Source organism: Drosophila erecta, unplaced genomic scaffold (assembly GCF_003286155.1).
Source record: "Drosophila erecta strain 14021-0224.00,06,07 unplaced genomic scaffold, DereRS2 tig00000021-arrow-pilon, whole genome shotgun sequence".
Taxonomy (NCBI): Eukaryota; Metazoa; Arthropoda; class Insecta; order Diptera; family Drosophilidae; genus Drosophila; species Drosophila erecta.
In genome coordinates, this window is record NW_020825198.1 from 19,096,999 (window position 1) to 19,112,277 (window position 15,279).

Consider the following 15,279-nt stretch of genomic DNA (forward strand, 5'->3'; position numbering starts at 1 on the left):
AATATGTTTTTGATAATCTGCGAGCTGATCACTACAACCCATTCGACCATTTTAGTTTTGGTTTGCACATTTCGGCAGCTTTAATTTAAAATTTATTAGTTCTCCAACTAGCGAGTATATGATAATCGAGCGTTCCTTTTGCTTAATTCTCAAGTGGTTCAAAGCGCTCAAGCGCAGAATTCAAAATTACTTGGCGTTCCAACAACAATTGTTGCATTTCCGGCTCGTGCTTCATTATGTTTCGAATTTCTCTAAGCATTTCCGCTGCGTTTCTCAGCTTTTCCTCGCACTCCACTGGCTCTTTCGAGCGGAGGGCCTGAGTTACTAAAGCTTCCTCCATGTCTATGAGGAGATTGCCCCGAAAAATACTCCATCCACCATCGAAAATGTCGGCCAGAGTAAGGAGCTCCTCACATAGTTGCACTTTTCTGTTCAGCGATTCTTCGGAAAGTTCTAAAACATTGAGTTTCTTGTAAAAAGGTATACACATTATTGAATCAATTTATTACCCTCCATGGCGAATCCCGGAGCACTTCCGTATAGTTGAGTGAGCGCGTATTTGGCTTGCAAAATGTGGGTATTAGTCTCGTGAAGATCAGCACGATGGCGATAAATGAATTCCTCCAGAGCAACGGGAGTCGTTTTGTCCAATGACTCCAATTCCTGCTGCAGCTCGGCATCTGAAGTGACCACTTCCTTCGCCGATCTCTTGTAACTGCACAGCTGACACTTCCAGGGCGCAGAGTTCAGCAGGGGATTCAGTGATATAATCTAAAGGAGAGGAAGCAGTTGTTAAATAAAAAGAATAGAGTAAGTATGTAACAGGTGTAAGGGAGCATTTCCGAGAACTCGACGATCATACGGACAAGCAGATGGACAGACAGACGGACGGACTTAATGGCTACCAATTTCCAAAGGGACTTGCTGACGAAAACAACAGTCGGAATTTCCGAAATCCCGTTCTTATTGGTGTACAAATACTGATTCAGATACTGGATCAGATCTTACCTTTCCTGCCTTGCACTTGAGACACGTTTGAGCTCCTGCAAAGCTGCCCAGCTCCTCGGGGTCCTGGCACCTGGCGCAGGAGCAGTCGAAGCACTTGGCCTGCCTGAGGTGAACTCTTCTTTGAATAGTGCTCCTCAGGGGCTGGGTGTAGGAAATGCTCAAAATCTCTCCCTTGGCTATCCTCCTCTTGGCGAGGAAGACAATGTTCATGTCGTCATCGAAACGATGCCTCATATTGGGAACACAGTCGTGCGAGATCATGGCTGCTCCCGGATAGAGAGCTCGGATTTTTCTCCTTTCCCTGGGTTGTCTAACCTCAAAGGTGTTTGTGTCCAGTATGGCTGCGATGCGCAGGATATCCATCTCAAGCCAATCCTTCATGCCCAATACAGTCTTTATAAAGGTGATGAGATTGGCACGTAACACTTGGTATAGGGGAGTCTCCAGGCGCTCCTTTAGGTGATCCTCGAGGGTGTCAAGCCTGAGGAAGGCCTCGGGATCTTTGGCTTTGAGTTGCATGCAACGCAGCAGCATGATCACACAGTAGGCCGACTCCTTTCGCTCTTCCTCTCCAGGAACATAGTTTATTTTGGACTGGAAATTGCTACCCGACATTAGCTGGCACTCAGCTTTGTGGTGGACAGAGTCCTCACACTCCTTCCCGCACAGAGGCCAACTGCAGGAGCTGCATTTGTGGTAGTTGCCTCGGGGATTCTCGGGAGCCAAAAGATTTCTGTGGCACCCCAAGCACAGTGGAGCCGAGGCGACTTTTGGCCCCAAAACCAGCGGAGATTCCTTCAAGATTTGCTCTCCGATTTTAATATCCCTGGTGGCTGTTAGATGCCTGCCCAGAACTTCATTGGTGGCTATTTCGAAGCACTTGCATTCCGCTCTGTGACCTTTCTTCCAATGTTCCTTCTGGTGCTCCCGACTGCAATAGACCACGTTCCGGCAGGCGGCGCACAACTGGGATGCCTTGGCCTGGCACAGGGCGCAGGATGTCAGCGAAGTGGAGGCCATCGTGAGCAACCTCCTCCAGCAGTCAGAAGATCTTCGAGTGATCTCCTATGTATCTCCAACTAATCTGTGTTTGCGTAATGCCCCGCGGCTGAAATTTCACTGAGGAGGCAACCAAACAATTTTCAGTGCTCCGTCTTCGGGTTCTACTCGCGATCTGATGGCGAGCACATTTTCCTTTGTGTCTCCGTCTGCTGCCAAAAAATAAACGCTCGAGCGGATTTGGATCTCTCTCTGTCACATGGCGCACGACTATTTAAAATTAGACCTCTGTGCCGCGTTGTCGGAACAGCAAGACAATGTCCAATTTGTTGGCAGCCGGCAATATTTATTCATGCCTAATATTTATCGAGTTCCACAGCGAGAGAGTGCCTGCATCAGGCACCAGCTTTTTATTGGCCAACTAATCCGCTGGCAGCTTTTTCGATTGACTTCAGATTGAAGAGGAAAAGTGAATCTACAGACGATACTTTCGAAGTGTTTATACTGTTCTAAATCTAAACGCCCATATATTTTCGGCAAAATATTTTTCGAAGTGTCCCAAACCTGATATAAATTGCAGTTCGGTGGTAAATTAAAACTGATTAAACGGAGTTTCAGATCTAGAGTAATCAAATACAATCCCGAATTATGGTGAATATCAGTTCTCTCACATACCTACCATCTTTACTTTTACTTTGTGACGAAAACACGTTGAATAGGTTTCATTTTAGCAATTCAATAATTTATTTAGTATTTCTCATAAATTGTCTATATATATTTATATATACCTTTATTCATATGCAATTAATTAATATATTGTTTAATTGGAAATCAGTCTTTTTTATGTAAATAAAAGTTAAATGCATTTTGTTTTTGTGCTTGTTTTGTTTGATTGGATTGGTAACTCGATTGGTTGACAGATGATGAAGTTAAAACAATTTTTAAAATAATAATTGAACTACGATTTGTGTTGGTGGTCATTGTGGTTTAGTACTTAGTTGCATTGTTGCTTGTCTTGTTTGGGGTTAGTGTTAGAAACTAAGAATAGTATTTAAATTAATTGGCTTAGATAACATAAATATACATGATCCATATCGATTGTTAACTTAAACTGGCGGCCATAGGTGCACCACAATCCTCTGTTGCTCTCTGTCTAAACACGTAAAAAGCGGCGCATAAAACTTTATATCATAGACAACAATTTGATTTAATAATTTGCACTAAACAATAGTTTTTCTCCCATTAGTTTACACGTACACGCTCAGCAACACAAAATGCTCTTGGCAACATGTTGTTTCTGATAGTGATATGTGTTTCTGCAACATGTAGCATAGCGAAGCGGCGATTCGATTGTTGCTAAGGCAAAAGGCGCATTATTTTTGTTTTCTTTCGATTTCTGCGTAAGCTATAGAGGCTATATGTATGTATATGCTGGGGTCAATGGATCTCACAGTGGGCTAAATCTTCAATGAGTTCAAATTTGGTTCTAAAGATTTTCCTTAGGAGTAATTGGAGAAGAGAGCTTGAAATTGGTTAACCCTTTACCTATTCAGGAACCTATCTTAAATTCACTTTGTTGTTTGTAATATTTATCCTAATTTACATATTGGTTTTACAAAATTTAAGAGCAAATCAAAAAATAATAATCAGTTATCTTATTTAGTATCTAGTATTCCTATAATTTGATTTTTGTCAGCAATCTTTATCAATTTGTGTCCGGTTAACCCTTCCAAACTCACTCATCCAACCCCACTGTTCTTGTCCCTAATATCGTTTTTTAATATTTTCTGTTTTAGTTGATGAATGCTTATTTTAAATTACAATTCGCGCTACATTAATCAATAGACTGAACATAAGCAACATTCAAATAGTTATAGTGTGGTTCCCCGATTGGCCTAGACATCCTGCTGCTCCTTGAAGTGGTGGTAGTGGTGGTGGATGTGCTCGTGCACATAGCGGTGGATCATGGAGCTGGAGGCACTGGTGTCCAGTTCCACGTCCACCTGCTGGCCAGGCTCCTCGGCCTCCAGCGACTGCTTGCCTCCCTCCGTAACTGCCTCGGCCACCGCCTCGCCCACATCGTCGTTCAGATCGATGAGGGTATCCGTGCTGACCACTTTGCTGGGCGTACTGGTGAGCTGCGGACTGGGGGGCAGGTCCTCCTCCTCGCTGGCCAGCAGATGGGCGCACTCGACGGCATCGCCGTAGATCTTGGAGCCAGCGGAACTGGAGCTCGAAGTCGGAGGTCGCTGCTCCGACCGAATCGCATCCTTGGGCTGATCCTGCAGCATCTGGTGTTGCTGCTGCTTGTGCCGCTGTCGCCTCTGCTCCCGATCCTTCTGCTGCAGCTGTTCACTCAGCTTGGCATAGATGAGGTTGCCATAGTTCTTGTAGTCCTTGCTGCTACGCTGCTGCTGCGGCTGCTGCTCCAACCGCTGGTATCCTTGCAGCATGTTCTTCTGGCTCTTCTTGGGTATCGGCTGCACGGTCGCCACATTACTGGGCGTGGCCGGGGGCGAGTGGGCGGCCGCTCCGCCCCCACAGATAGTGGCGTGCAGGAAGGAGTCGTAGCCACACAGATTCAGCTTGTTGTGGGCCGTGTTGTGCGTCTGCTGGGCGGCCAGGACGGCCGGATTAATGGCCAACTGCTGGTGGTAGATAGGTATGTGCGGTTGGGGATGCTCGTGGTGGTTGTGGTGGCTGGGATGGCTGGGTTGAGTGGGGTGGTGCTGCTGAGCGCTGACCTCGATGGCTGGCGGAGCTGCTGGAATGCTGGGGGTGGTGGGGTCCGCCGTGGGTGGACTGCAGCTGAGCGGCGACTGCTGGGCGACCGGACTGTGGTTGGTAATTAACGTGGGTATTTTCGAGCCCGTATTGCAGCGTTGGCGTTGCTGTTGTTGTGGTTGTTGTTGTGCTGCCGGTTGCCGTATGGGACTCACATTGGCTTGGGGTTTTCTGGAAAATTGAAAGAGAGAGGCCTCCAATTAGTCGTCGTTGAAGGATTTCTTTTTAATTTGTTTAGTTGGGAATGGTAAGGAAGTTAGGAGTCGCCAAAAAGTAGAAAACCATAAGGAAAGCAAATGAATTATAAAGATTTGAAAGTGGAAAACAACTGCCACTCTAGAAATGTTGTATACATTTGACTGAGATTTCATTTCCATGCAGCTCATTTCATGGCAAATAAATAGTATATAAATATATGATCAATTAGTCATCAAGTCTCAAGCTAACAAAATATTTTAACCTGATGCTGCATTAAGTTGAAAACATTTGTCAGATCTTTTAATAGTATAAAAATACATTTTACTTAGGCAGATCAGAAGCATTGAGTTTGTTATCCAAAGCCTTTTTAAAGTACATTCAGTTCATGAGCTTAAAGTTTGTCATCCAATATTAGTTCAAAATGTCATCTATCGACGCATTTTCAAACTAGATGATTTGCCGTGTGCAAATGCTTTTGGAAAATGTCAAACCTCTGCCATTAGCACTGTTGACTTTCTATCCTCATCATTGTGGACTGGGGGTGGATTCATCTCGGATTGGCTTACCCATTCAGCTGAAAACACAGGCGGTTCTTCTCCATGCTCTCCCTGATGATGCTAATTAAATCGTTGCGATTCAGCGCCGATTTCCAGCACTCGGCCGATTTGCGCTGCTGCTGATGCTGCTGCTGCTGCTGATGCTGCTGAGGGGTGAGGGACTGGGGGCGTGGCTGGCGCAGCTGCACCCCATCGAGCATCATGTCGCCACCACCGCCCACCCCCAGCGGTGGTGACCCCGACGCGCTCTTGTGGTTCAGCGGCTGGGGCTGAGGGTGAGGGTGAGCCACCGGCGGCTGCTGCGGCTGCAGATGGCGATTCTGCCAGGCGGAATCGTTGCCCACTGAGAGACTGCGCTGTCGCGTTTCGAGGCAGTGGTCCTGGTACTGTGGTTGGTGTTTGATGGATGGCGATGAGTTAACCAAAAATAAAAGGAAATTAAATGAAATTAAATTATAATAAGGCAAACATAATGTACGTTCAACGCATTTGGCAAGCAACAAAAGCAACAAAAACAAAAGACGACATTTTAAGGGGAGGGTTTCAGTTTTGCATCTGCTGCCAGGCAAGCTGGGATTACACAAGATACCTAACGTTTTCCTTTTTTTCTAATAAATGTGCTTAGTTTCCAATGACTCGGAAGCATCTTTTTGGAAAATTTTATATAAATATTTAATATTCAATCAGCACCATGAACAGTTTGCCATTTGCTACATAAATTGTAACAGCGCATGTAACTTGTGGTGCAGAACTATACTTATCATCATCATTTATTAAAAGAGCAATTTTCATTCGAGTACAACAAACATTTTTTAGTCAAAGTATTCATGCATAATTTCGCTTGAGTTAGGCTGGCAGCAGTTTTAGAGGGAATGAGCAATTGATTTGTTTTTGCCACGATTTCGTTTGTTACCTTGTGCCTACCTTTTGTTTGCGCGCCCTTCGCAACATCTTGACCCGCTGGGTGGCCTGCTTCATGTAGATGTCCTGCTGGCGCATCTGGTGGTTCTGGTGGCTCTGGTGGTGCTGGCGGTGCGAGGGGCAGTCCACCTGGTCCACCTCCGGCTTGCAGCACTTGAGATTCAGCATATTCTCGTAGGTATTGTGGCCATTGTCGGGCGTATTCTGTTCCGTGCAGCACTGCTCCGCCCGGGAATTGTTCTTCTGGTGGTACCTGGCGGACTGCGCCTGGTGGTGATGGCTCTTTCCAGTCGCCTTTGTTCCACTTCCGCTGGGCTGGTCGGCGGCGGCGGGGGTGTGGGTATGGGTATGGGTGTGGGTGTGGGCGTCCTTCTCCTTTTCGCTGTTGCTGTCATCGTCCTCGTCATCGGACTTAATCAGTTTGCGTGGTCGATAGCGATGCTGGCGGCGGTTGCCGGCGGATGTCGTTAGCGCCGTCGCCCCGCCGGATCCCACTCCTGCTCCAGCGAGGGGTTTCGACATGGCCGCCAGACCCGTGGGCAACTTCTTCAATTTGCTGGCGTGGCTGCTGCTGAATCCGGCTGCCACCGGAACGGGCACCACCGGCTGCGATTTCGATTTGCCCTCGGGACTGACGGTGAGGCGCACGTTGATTGTCTTGCTGCCGCAGTGGGGCACCACCACTGACTTGCCAATGGACTCGTATATGGTGTACACAATGCCCACGATGTCGTCCTTTGTTATCTTGCCATGGTGCCCGTCCAGGTCGTAGAACGTGAATGAGAACTGCAGCGGCTGCGATGACTTGCCGCCCTCCACGGACACATCGCAGGTGAATTCCTGTTTTGGAATACAAATACATTTGCGGGATGAGTGATTGATTGTCTCAGGCTGAATTTGATTTAAATCAAGAGCGTGCAAATCAAGGTTCTATGGTAATGGCATTTTCCCAAGGGTGTACAAGAGTCGCTCTTACATGGCCTTGATTAAAGATTCAAATATATTTTTCTATCCAGCAGAACACCTTTAAGCTCACATAAGCAGATTACAACTGATACTCAATTATCTCATTTGTTTAGTTTTCACATTGTAGTTGAAAATGTAAATTACTTAAAGAAATGACGCATAGGCGAATTATTAGCTTGTTGATACTTAAAGATAAACAATTTGAATTACTGTTTAATTTACCCGAACAACTCAAACTGCCATTATAACAAACTATACACCTATAGTGTGTTATTGCTAATAAATTACCATGCCGGCAATTTTAATCTGCTGTCTAACACCTCAGGCACATAAATAGCATTCCATTAAAAATGTTCTACAAACTCAAAGACTTAAATTCCTCTACCCGCAAATGGGCTAAAACTTTTTTACCACAAATTTTTAGCAGCTCCATAAGCCCGACGCAAAGGCAAACTAACTAAAAATAAACAAAAAACGCTGCTAATAAACTTTCGAGCATAAAAATCGCACTGCAAATTTACAGCCCGACCCGAAAGTAGGCAACACTTTTTGCAGATGCAACATGTTGGGGCTGCCGGTGCCACATTGCAAAGGGGAGCCGAAAATGAAGCTGAACTTCTACCACTGGAAACAACAATAGCCAGCTGTTCAGGACCACTAAAACCAGTCGAAAATTGTGGCCATAATTTGACTAAATATTTAATTTGCCGCTGCAGAAGGAGCAGCATCGTCATCCTCACAGGGGGCACAAAACAATACCCATTTTCTCTGATAAAGTGGCAGATCCCAGCATCCCAGATCCCAGCATCCACAGCCAGCAGCCAGCAGCCAGAACTTCCACTCCCCACTTGGCTGCCCCTTCAGAGTCGCAAATAAATAAATATAATTTCCTTTGCTGCTGCACGGCTTGTAGATTTTTAATTGCCCCTGAGTGCTTTTCGTGTTTGTTGTTTTGCTTTTAATGGGTTTTATTGAATTTTAATGTTTTGATATTTTTTGGCGAAACTGGCACAAGTGGCAGCAGCAGCGGCGTCCGAAACAGAAAACGACCATCCGCAGTGGGTGGTAATGGAAAACTGGCGGCGCCCTTGTGTTAATGAAATATTTTTTCCCTGTTTTTCTCGATTTTACTGCATTTCCGTGGGTGGCTGCTGGAACAACAAATGAAGCTGAAGCCGAATCTGAGGCCATTGCGGTGAGCGAACAGCCATTGAAATTTTAATTAAAAGCACATTGAAATGTTGAGTTTATGTCCGATGTGCGATGTGCGATGCGCGATGTGCCCTGTGGGCCATGAATTATGGCCGGCAATCGTGGTAATAACACCCGGCGAGTTGATTAAACTTGGCCCAACACCAAACACCTGGCCGGGGGTCAGAACAATCCCGCAAATGGAAAAGCAAACATCATTTAATTTATCATAGTGTATTTATAAGCAAAGCAATTGTTTGGCTAATTAAAATGTGCAGGCATTCGAGCTGCGAGAATACTCTAGTAAAACTATCAAAAGGAAAATTTTTAATTTAGCTGATAGTATTAATAAAGCCTTATTTATGGCATTTGCAATTTCATTGAATTCGTTAGCACTACATTAAAATGAAAGTACTCAAAGGGTAGTTATCTGAAACTAAATTGTCTATCGAGATTGAATCTGCTCAAAATGCCTGATAAATTTAATTTAGGTCGCCTTGAAGTAATGCGAACTCTAATTATTATCAACTTGCGTAAATGCAAATGTCTACGTAATGGCGTACAACCCTCTGAAAGTGGGCGCCAATTAATGGCTCCATAAACATTTGTGTTATGAAACGTTGAAAACAAGACAAATCCACCCCATAAATTCACTAATTAATGAATGAACGAGGAAATTGAAATTGAAATTGAAATCAGAATGGACTATTAAGCGCAGTGTTTATGGGCTCGGAAGATGGAATTTGATTGTGTCCATGGGATAATTCATAAAGTATCTGCTCGCTGGGAGCAGTGGTATTGCTGACTCACCTCCAGTCGGATGCGCTCCTCCTTGTGGTGGTGCAGGTGGCGCGAGTGGGCGTGGCCGGAGTGCTGCTGCTGCATCGTGGCTGCCGCATCCACCACATCCTCATCCTGCGGCAGGTGCTGCTGCATATTTGAGTATTTGCCGTGCTTGCCGTTGGAAGTGCTGCTGATGCGCAGATGCTTGCTGTGGCTGCCGCCGCTGCTCACATCCTGCGGATGTCCCGGCTGTCCAGGATGACTCCTGCCCGAGGAGTGGTGGCTCGTCTGGTGTTGGGACTGCTGCTTACTTCCCCCACCGGACGCATTGCCCGGCGGCGTGGTGATTATGTTCACCACCGGCGATCGCAGTTGGATATTATTGTCACGTTCGCTGACCAGCAGCAAGTCGGGCGGTGCGCTGCAGGAGGAGGAGGCCCGCACCTGGTGGTACATCAGCTCCTCGGAGTCTGTGGTGCATTCCTGGACTGCAACGGGAAGAGGGGTGGGATGCTTTTAATTAAAATGCAAAGTGGCATGAAATTGGCGGCATAAAAACAGCGCCCAGTCTCAGTCTGCTCCCTTTGGACATCTAATCCCCTTGGCTTTTGTCGGCTTTTCTGTGTGCACTGTGCACCATGTTTTGCACATTAAAGTAAGTAGCTCCAATTTGTCCAATTAAGATAAATAAATATTGGTTTAAGACTTATATTTAGGCCCAAAATGTCAAAGCAAATCAAAAATCACATAAAATACTTTCTCAAATGATAATAAGTCCTGTGTTTTCAAAGAATTTTAAAGCAACAAAGCATCATCCATTTGTATAGTAATAAAATCTGTAAAATTTCTTTCTGTGTGCGCCTTTCGCCGGCGTCTTGCAATTTATTTGCAATTTGCACAAAGCGCATTACAACAGCACAAAAGTTTATGCCTCAACGCCAACACAAAGCGATGGCGACCAGGCGGCCAATGCCGATCTCTTTGAATCCCCTCGAGAAACTTGAAAGGCGGCAGCTCGGAGAGCATTCCTAATTAATGACGTCGTCGGCGGCGGCGGCGGCGGCGGCGGCGGCACTCAAAGTTTTCTTTCTTTTCGGCTTTTTTTAGCTGGTTTCGGTTGTGTTTCTTTCATTTTTAATTGAAATGGCTGCAGCATTATCTGGGTGCTGGTAGCCACCCGAGCGCTAAAAGCTGAAAGCTGAGCCGGCAGATGAGCATTCTACGGTCTGCGGTCGCTTTTGGCCCATTCATTACACATTACTCATACGACGCGTGAACCGCACCAAAGCGAAGCGGGTCCAACTGCACCGATTGTTAGATGTTCAGGAATGGTACGAGGTTACGAGGGCGGAAAGTGTAATTTAAATAATTTGCAGTGCTTTAATTACTTACAATGCATTGAGAGGAGTGATTTTAATTAACTTTTAATGCAGCGATGAATAGCTTTTTGAATAGCTTTCTATTTCATTTCGCTGTTCATTGCGGCATAAATCACTCCATTATTAATTGAAAAAATATAAGCACAAACAATGCGCTAACCTCATTAAATATTGGGTATATTAAGTGAATTAAATTCACTTTAGGATGACATTTAAAAGAGATACGCCATTTATTACTTTCAAATATACGAGTACATTGCCTTCCAACTGACCCCTTTACAAACTTTTATTGCTTACATCCCCTCACACTATTTATTCAAGTAAATTGCATTTTCCGGACCACCACGATCAAGCATAACCCCACTTGACACATAAATCCATTTCCCACTAGCTCCATTCAACGCCTTTCTCTGCAGTAATTCAGTCCAGTAACTTCACTCTAAGTTCCTCTGCCGCACTATCCATTCTTGGCTCCATTGTATCTGGCTCATTTTAATTAATTAGCGCGCTTAAAAAGCGGAGGGGACGAGGCGAATTCCACTTCTCGCCTGCTGACCCAAATTTGCGGTTTAGTCCGCTTTCTACGCGCGTTTTTCCATTTTCCATTTCTCATTTTTCATTACGCTTTTCATTTGTGCGAGCCGCGTCCTTGCCAAGGACCCCGCCCATTTGAGTAGAGACCAGGACATGGCTTTTAATTGCATGAACATTATGCAAGCACAGCAGTCCCAAGTCTACATTTTGTATACTTTGTTGGTTGGTCGCCTTCCCTCAGCCTTTGTTGTTATTTCCCAGCGGGTAGGGGATTGAGAAAAGAGTTGCTGAGGTGGCGACAATTGAAGACAATTAGCCAAAGTGCCTGGGAAATGAGCTAGTCGTTGAGTCCTGCCAAGTGCTGGAGTTGCTTACACTGCAGTGTAGGCGGGAAAGCGATGAAGGGTCCACAGGAGTTGACCCAGTTACCACTCGACAATCTTAAATTGTAGGCCGTCTGCCAGGGATTCTGGGCAATTGTTAAGAAACAGGCCGTAAAAATCCAATATACAAATTCCAGGCATCATCATGTATTAACACACTAAATGGCTGTGCAATTAGGATTCCAAAAGATTGTTTTTTATCCTTAGATGATCTGCTTGAAGTGGATTTTTCACTTTCCTTAGCGCCAGCTCTGCTCGACATAAGTTCGCAAAAGTCATCAAATGCCACCTGCTTTCTAAGCGTTCAAAATATGTCTTTGTAAATTCGTGTTTTATTACGGACAATTTATAACGTTTTCATCCAATTTATGCGCATTTTTGATTTGCACTATAAAACCCAGCCACAAGCACACTAATTAATTATGCAAATCTCTGCTGGACAACTTTTATCTACAGCATCAGTGGCCCCAGTGACTTGATAACACAAAAATTACACAGCCATGATGAACCCATGGACTTGGATATGTTAATGAATACCATCCGAGCTGAGCCTAAAACGATCCCACGACTGAATTCCCAAGAAGCGATATCAATTGGGCAGCAACACGAAGGGAACTCTGCACACATTACTCATCCGCCACGTAGGCCGCATTCAATTTCGTTGTTTTTCTTTTGATAGATAAGCCGCAGGCCGTGACGTTCCATTTATCATAGAAAATTCATGAGGCTGGGCCGCTCATTTCGACACTGTGACCTCACCTCTGCCTCCCAGGTAACTCGGAGCCCTTGGGCTTGGCCCCGTCTCTTGGAAATAACCATTGCGGTTGTCTGAGGGATTGAAGTGGTCCGTGTGCCCGAAGCTAATCATTTTCATTCCGTCTGCCCTGCGCACACAGTACGCATATGCACAAATTCAATTCATTATGCCCACAGGCTTAGGGCTTGCCTGGAGGCTCTATGTTTTGAAATCCCCAAGATTTCAGGGCGGGGCATCGCATCTCAAAGTCATCTGAAATGGCATAGAGCTTTCACTGCAAATGGAGGTGTGAGCCTTGTTTACTTTTCACGTTGTGCTGTCGTCAAAATGTTACTGTTCAACAATTTTTGTGTCAGGCATTTTTAAATACAGCTTTGCGCAAACAATTTACAGAAAATGGTGAAAGATTTGATAGTAATTGCCATTATACTGATTTATTGTTGCGAAGTAGCATAAGGCATATCTTTAACACATCGTATTTTCATTAAGAGTATACATTTTCTCTGCTTTGCTTATAAATTAAAAGTGAATTTATTTAGGACATTTCTTACATTTATAAGGTATCTCGGAACTTTTTAGTTGTTATGCTTGCAAATACACACTTCTTGGAACCATGACAGTCTAAATTCCGTTTATAGGTCATCGGCAAGTCACGTAAGCCTGTGGCCCCGGCATTCGGCAATCGGCAATCAATTTGCGCCTGTATCTGTTTGGAGTGGCTTAGGCCCAAGTTAATTTTGAAGGCGGCGTGTTTCATATCAGACGCCAAAATGCTTTCTTGATGACTCAACAACAACAACGAGTTGATTCCCATTGTGGCGGCCACTTGAGAGCAAAACATGTTCTTTTGGTTTATCTTGGCGCCACGATCGTCGGCAAAGGCCGCGGCATTTGCTCAAAAACAAAGTATAAGACGCTGAAAAAACTGAAAGGAACACAAAGGCGATAATTAAACGCAAAACAAAGCGGCCGAGAACAGAAAAAGTCCGAGTCAGAGATCCCAGGCACATCAAGCTGTCGACTTCTAATTAGAAAAGGTGTACAAGCCGAGTAACGAAAAATAAACACCATCTCCTAGATAGTTCAACCAAGATAATCCGAGAACAACATTTAAATGTACGAAGTCGAAGACTAGATGGATAGTTAGTTGAAAGCAACAAAGCAAAAGTAACTTTTGCTAAATATCCGAAAGGTTGTGTTCAGCCAAGTCAAAGATATCTTCTTTGTAAAAACCTCTTCATGAACTTCAAGTCCAAGCCAAAGAGCCGCATGGCAACACTATTTATTAGGCAGATGATGTGCCAACATGGCCGGGCCAAAAGTATTCGTTGAAGTAAAGATATAAGCCAGAGATAAATCTTCATAATTGCGTCTGTGTGGCCGAGCAGAAAAACCGAGGGGAGGGCAGTCGAGGAGACCGAAAAACAAAAAGTTACTGCTCCGAGTAGTTGTGGCCAGATACCTCGTATCTGGCATGTAAGTGTTAATGAAGTTAAGTGTTTTTGACGCGAACGACCGGCAATAACCAAAGCAACAAACAATTAATGAGAAGTCGCATACCATCGAGGCAAGCGAGTGGCGAGAAAAAACAAATGCTCGGCCCTTGTGATAAAGATCGAGAAATGCCAAAAAACCTACTTACTTATTTACCCAGAAACCATACATAAATGAATTTGGGCATGCGGCAGTGGGAGAAATTCAGTGAAATAGTCCAGAAAAGGAAAAATGAAGTTGACACGAACTAAATTGTGGGTATCTTATAAAGTCATTTTTTAGAACTTATATTTGTAATAAAAATGGTGAAGTTCTGCAAAATTAATACATTTGAAATAAAAAGAAAACTAAGAACTTTAAAGAGTTACTAATAAGCTATCATATTACTATCATATAACATTTTTTAACGTTCATAGGCTAGGTGTTTTTCTCTTACAGTCCCAGGCTTAATCATCCGTCCGATCGAAATTCGATCACTAGATCAAACCGACTCGAGTGCCTTCCAATTTGAGTTTCATACTCGACGTCTATTTTTTATAATATGTTTTCGACACTTCACAATTTACAACCACAATTTGGCATGGCACTTATCGAGCCAGGGCAATAAGACCGGCAAAAATCAAACGGGTTCTAAAAAAATTATTCCCTATCAGCCGAAGAAATCTGCCTCACTTTTTGTTACCTACTTTTATGTTGCTTTTGTGTTTTTTATTTCTACCGGCACCATTCACGGGACTAAATCTTATCAGGGGAATGCTTGCTAAATACCAGTAGCAATTATTTCGAGGGGAAGCAAGGAGTGGGACCAGAAATGGGGTTTTACTACGGAACCGGGTCTGGTAACGTTTAATTAAACGCCGATAATCGATGCGCCTACCCGAGCAGTTTTACACGATGGACTCCCCAGACTTATCATCATTATCAGCGTCTGAAGTTCACGGCGAAATATAAATATACTCGTATATATGGCTGTGACGGGGCGGGAAACCTTTTGAGTTGAGTTGAGTAGAGTTGAGTTGAGTTGAACCGAGTGAAGGGCTATTTGCGGATGGATAATGCGCTTTTTGTTTAGCTTCAATCAGGCCCGATCGGTCGGCGTTTTTATAACTTTGCTTTAATGTCACAAATCAAGTGAAACAAATGCCGACAACGACCACGTCAGATCGAGCGTGCCTTTTGTCCGATACATATGGCTAGCCCTAGCTCGGCGGCCCTCTTGGCCCCCAAAACCCTCTTGGCCCAATCTGGCCCCTCTAGACCCGCTTTCCCGCCCTCCCGCTCCCTTTTGGCTTTTAGCTGAGCTGGGGCTCAGCGCGTGTCGGCTG

At 44.6% G+C, this 15,279-nt stretch overlaps 2 protein-coding genes across 3 annotated transcripts in view; both read right to left on the bottom strand.

Moving 5' to 3' along the window:
* Positions 1-59: 59 nt before the first annotated feature.
* LOC6545355 (SET domain-containing protein SmydA-8) lies at positions 60-2,364 on the bottom strand. Its single transcript, XM_001973259.3, has 3 exons — positions 1,009-2,364; positions 510-771; positions 60-453 (listed from the first exon to the last, which is right to left on the bottom strand). The coding sequence occupies exons 1-3, from the start codon at positions 2,026-2,028 to the stop codon at positions 143-145; spliced, it is 1,593 nt and encodes a 530-aa protein (XP_001973295.1). The 5' UTR covers positions 2,029-2,364; the 3' UTR covers positions 60-142.
* Positions 2,365-2,723: 359 nt separating this feature from the next.
* Positions 2,724-15,279, bottom strand: part of LOC6545356 (protein naked cuticle) — a 41,512-nt gene continuing 28,956 nt past the window's right edge. Inside the window, exons 2-5 of one of the 2 annotated variants that reach the window (XM_001973260.3) lie at positions 9,435-9,895; positions 6,471-7,307; positions 5,556-5,932; positions 2,724-4,962 (exon numbers count right to left, since the gene is read on the bottom strand). In XM_001973260.3, the coding sequence (XP_001973296.1) occupies positions 3,903-4,962; positions 5,556-5,932; positions 6,471-7,307; positions 9,435-9,895 (2,735 nt within the window). In that variant the 3' untranslated portion in view covers positions 2,724-3,902. The remainder of the gene's footprint in view (positions 4,963-5,555; positions 5,933-6,470; positions 7,308-9,434; positions 9,896-15,279) is intronic. The other variant, XM_015157514.2, reaches the window with a different exon arrangement.

What these genes read in the sequence shown, in the direction of transcription:
- LOC6545355 (XM_001973259.3), bottom strand. Translation starts at nt 2,028, where the DNA reads ATGGCCTCCACTTCGCTGACATCCTGCGCCCTGTGCCAGGCCAAGGCA. An exon ending in TCAAGTGCAAGGCAGGAAAG is followed by an intron (nt 772 to 1,008) that starts GTAAGATCTGAT and finishes CCTCTCCTTTAG; the next exon opens with ATTATATCACTGAATCCCCT. An exon ending in TCCGGGATTCGCCATGGAGG is followed by an intron (nt 454 to 509) that starts GTAATAAATTGA and finishes TCAATGTTTTAG; the next exon opens with AACTTTCCGAAGAATCGCTG.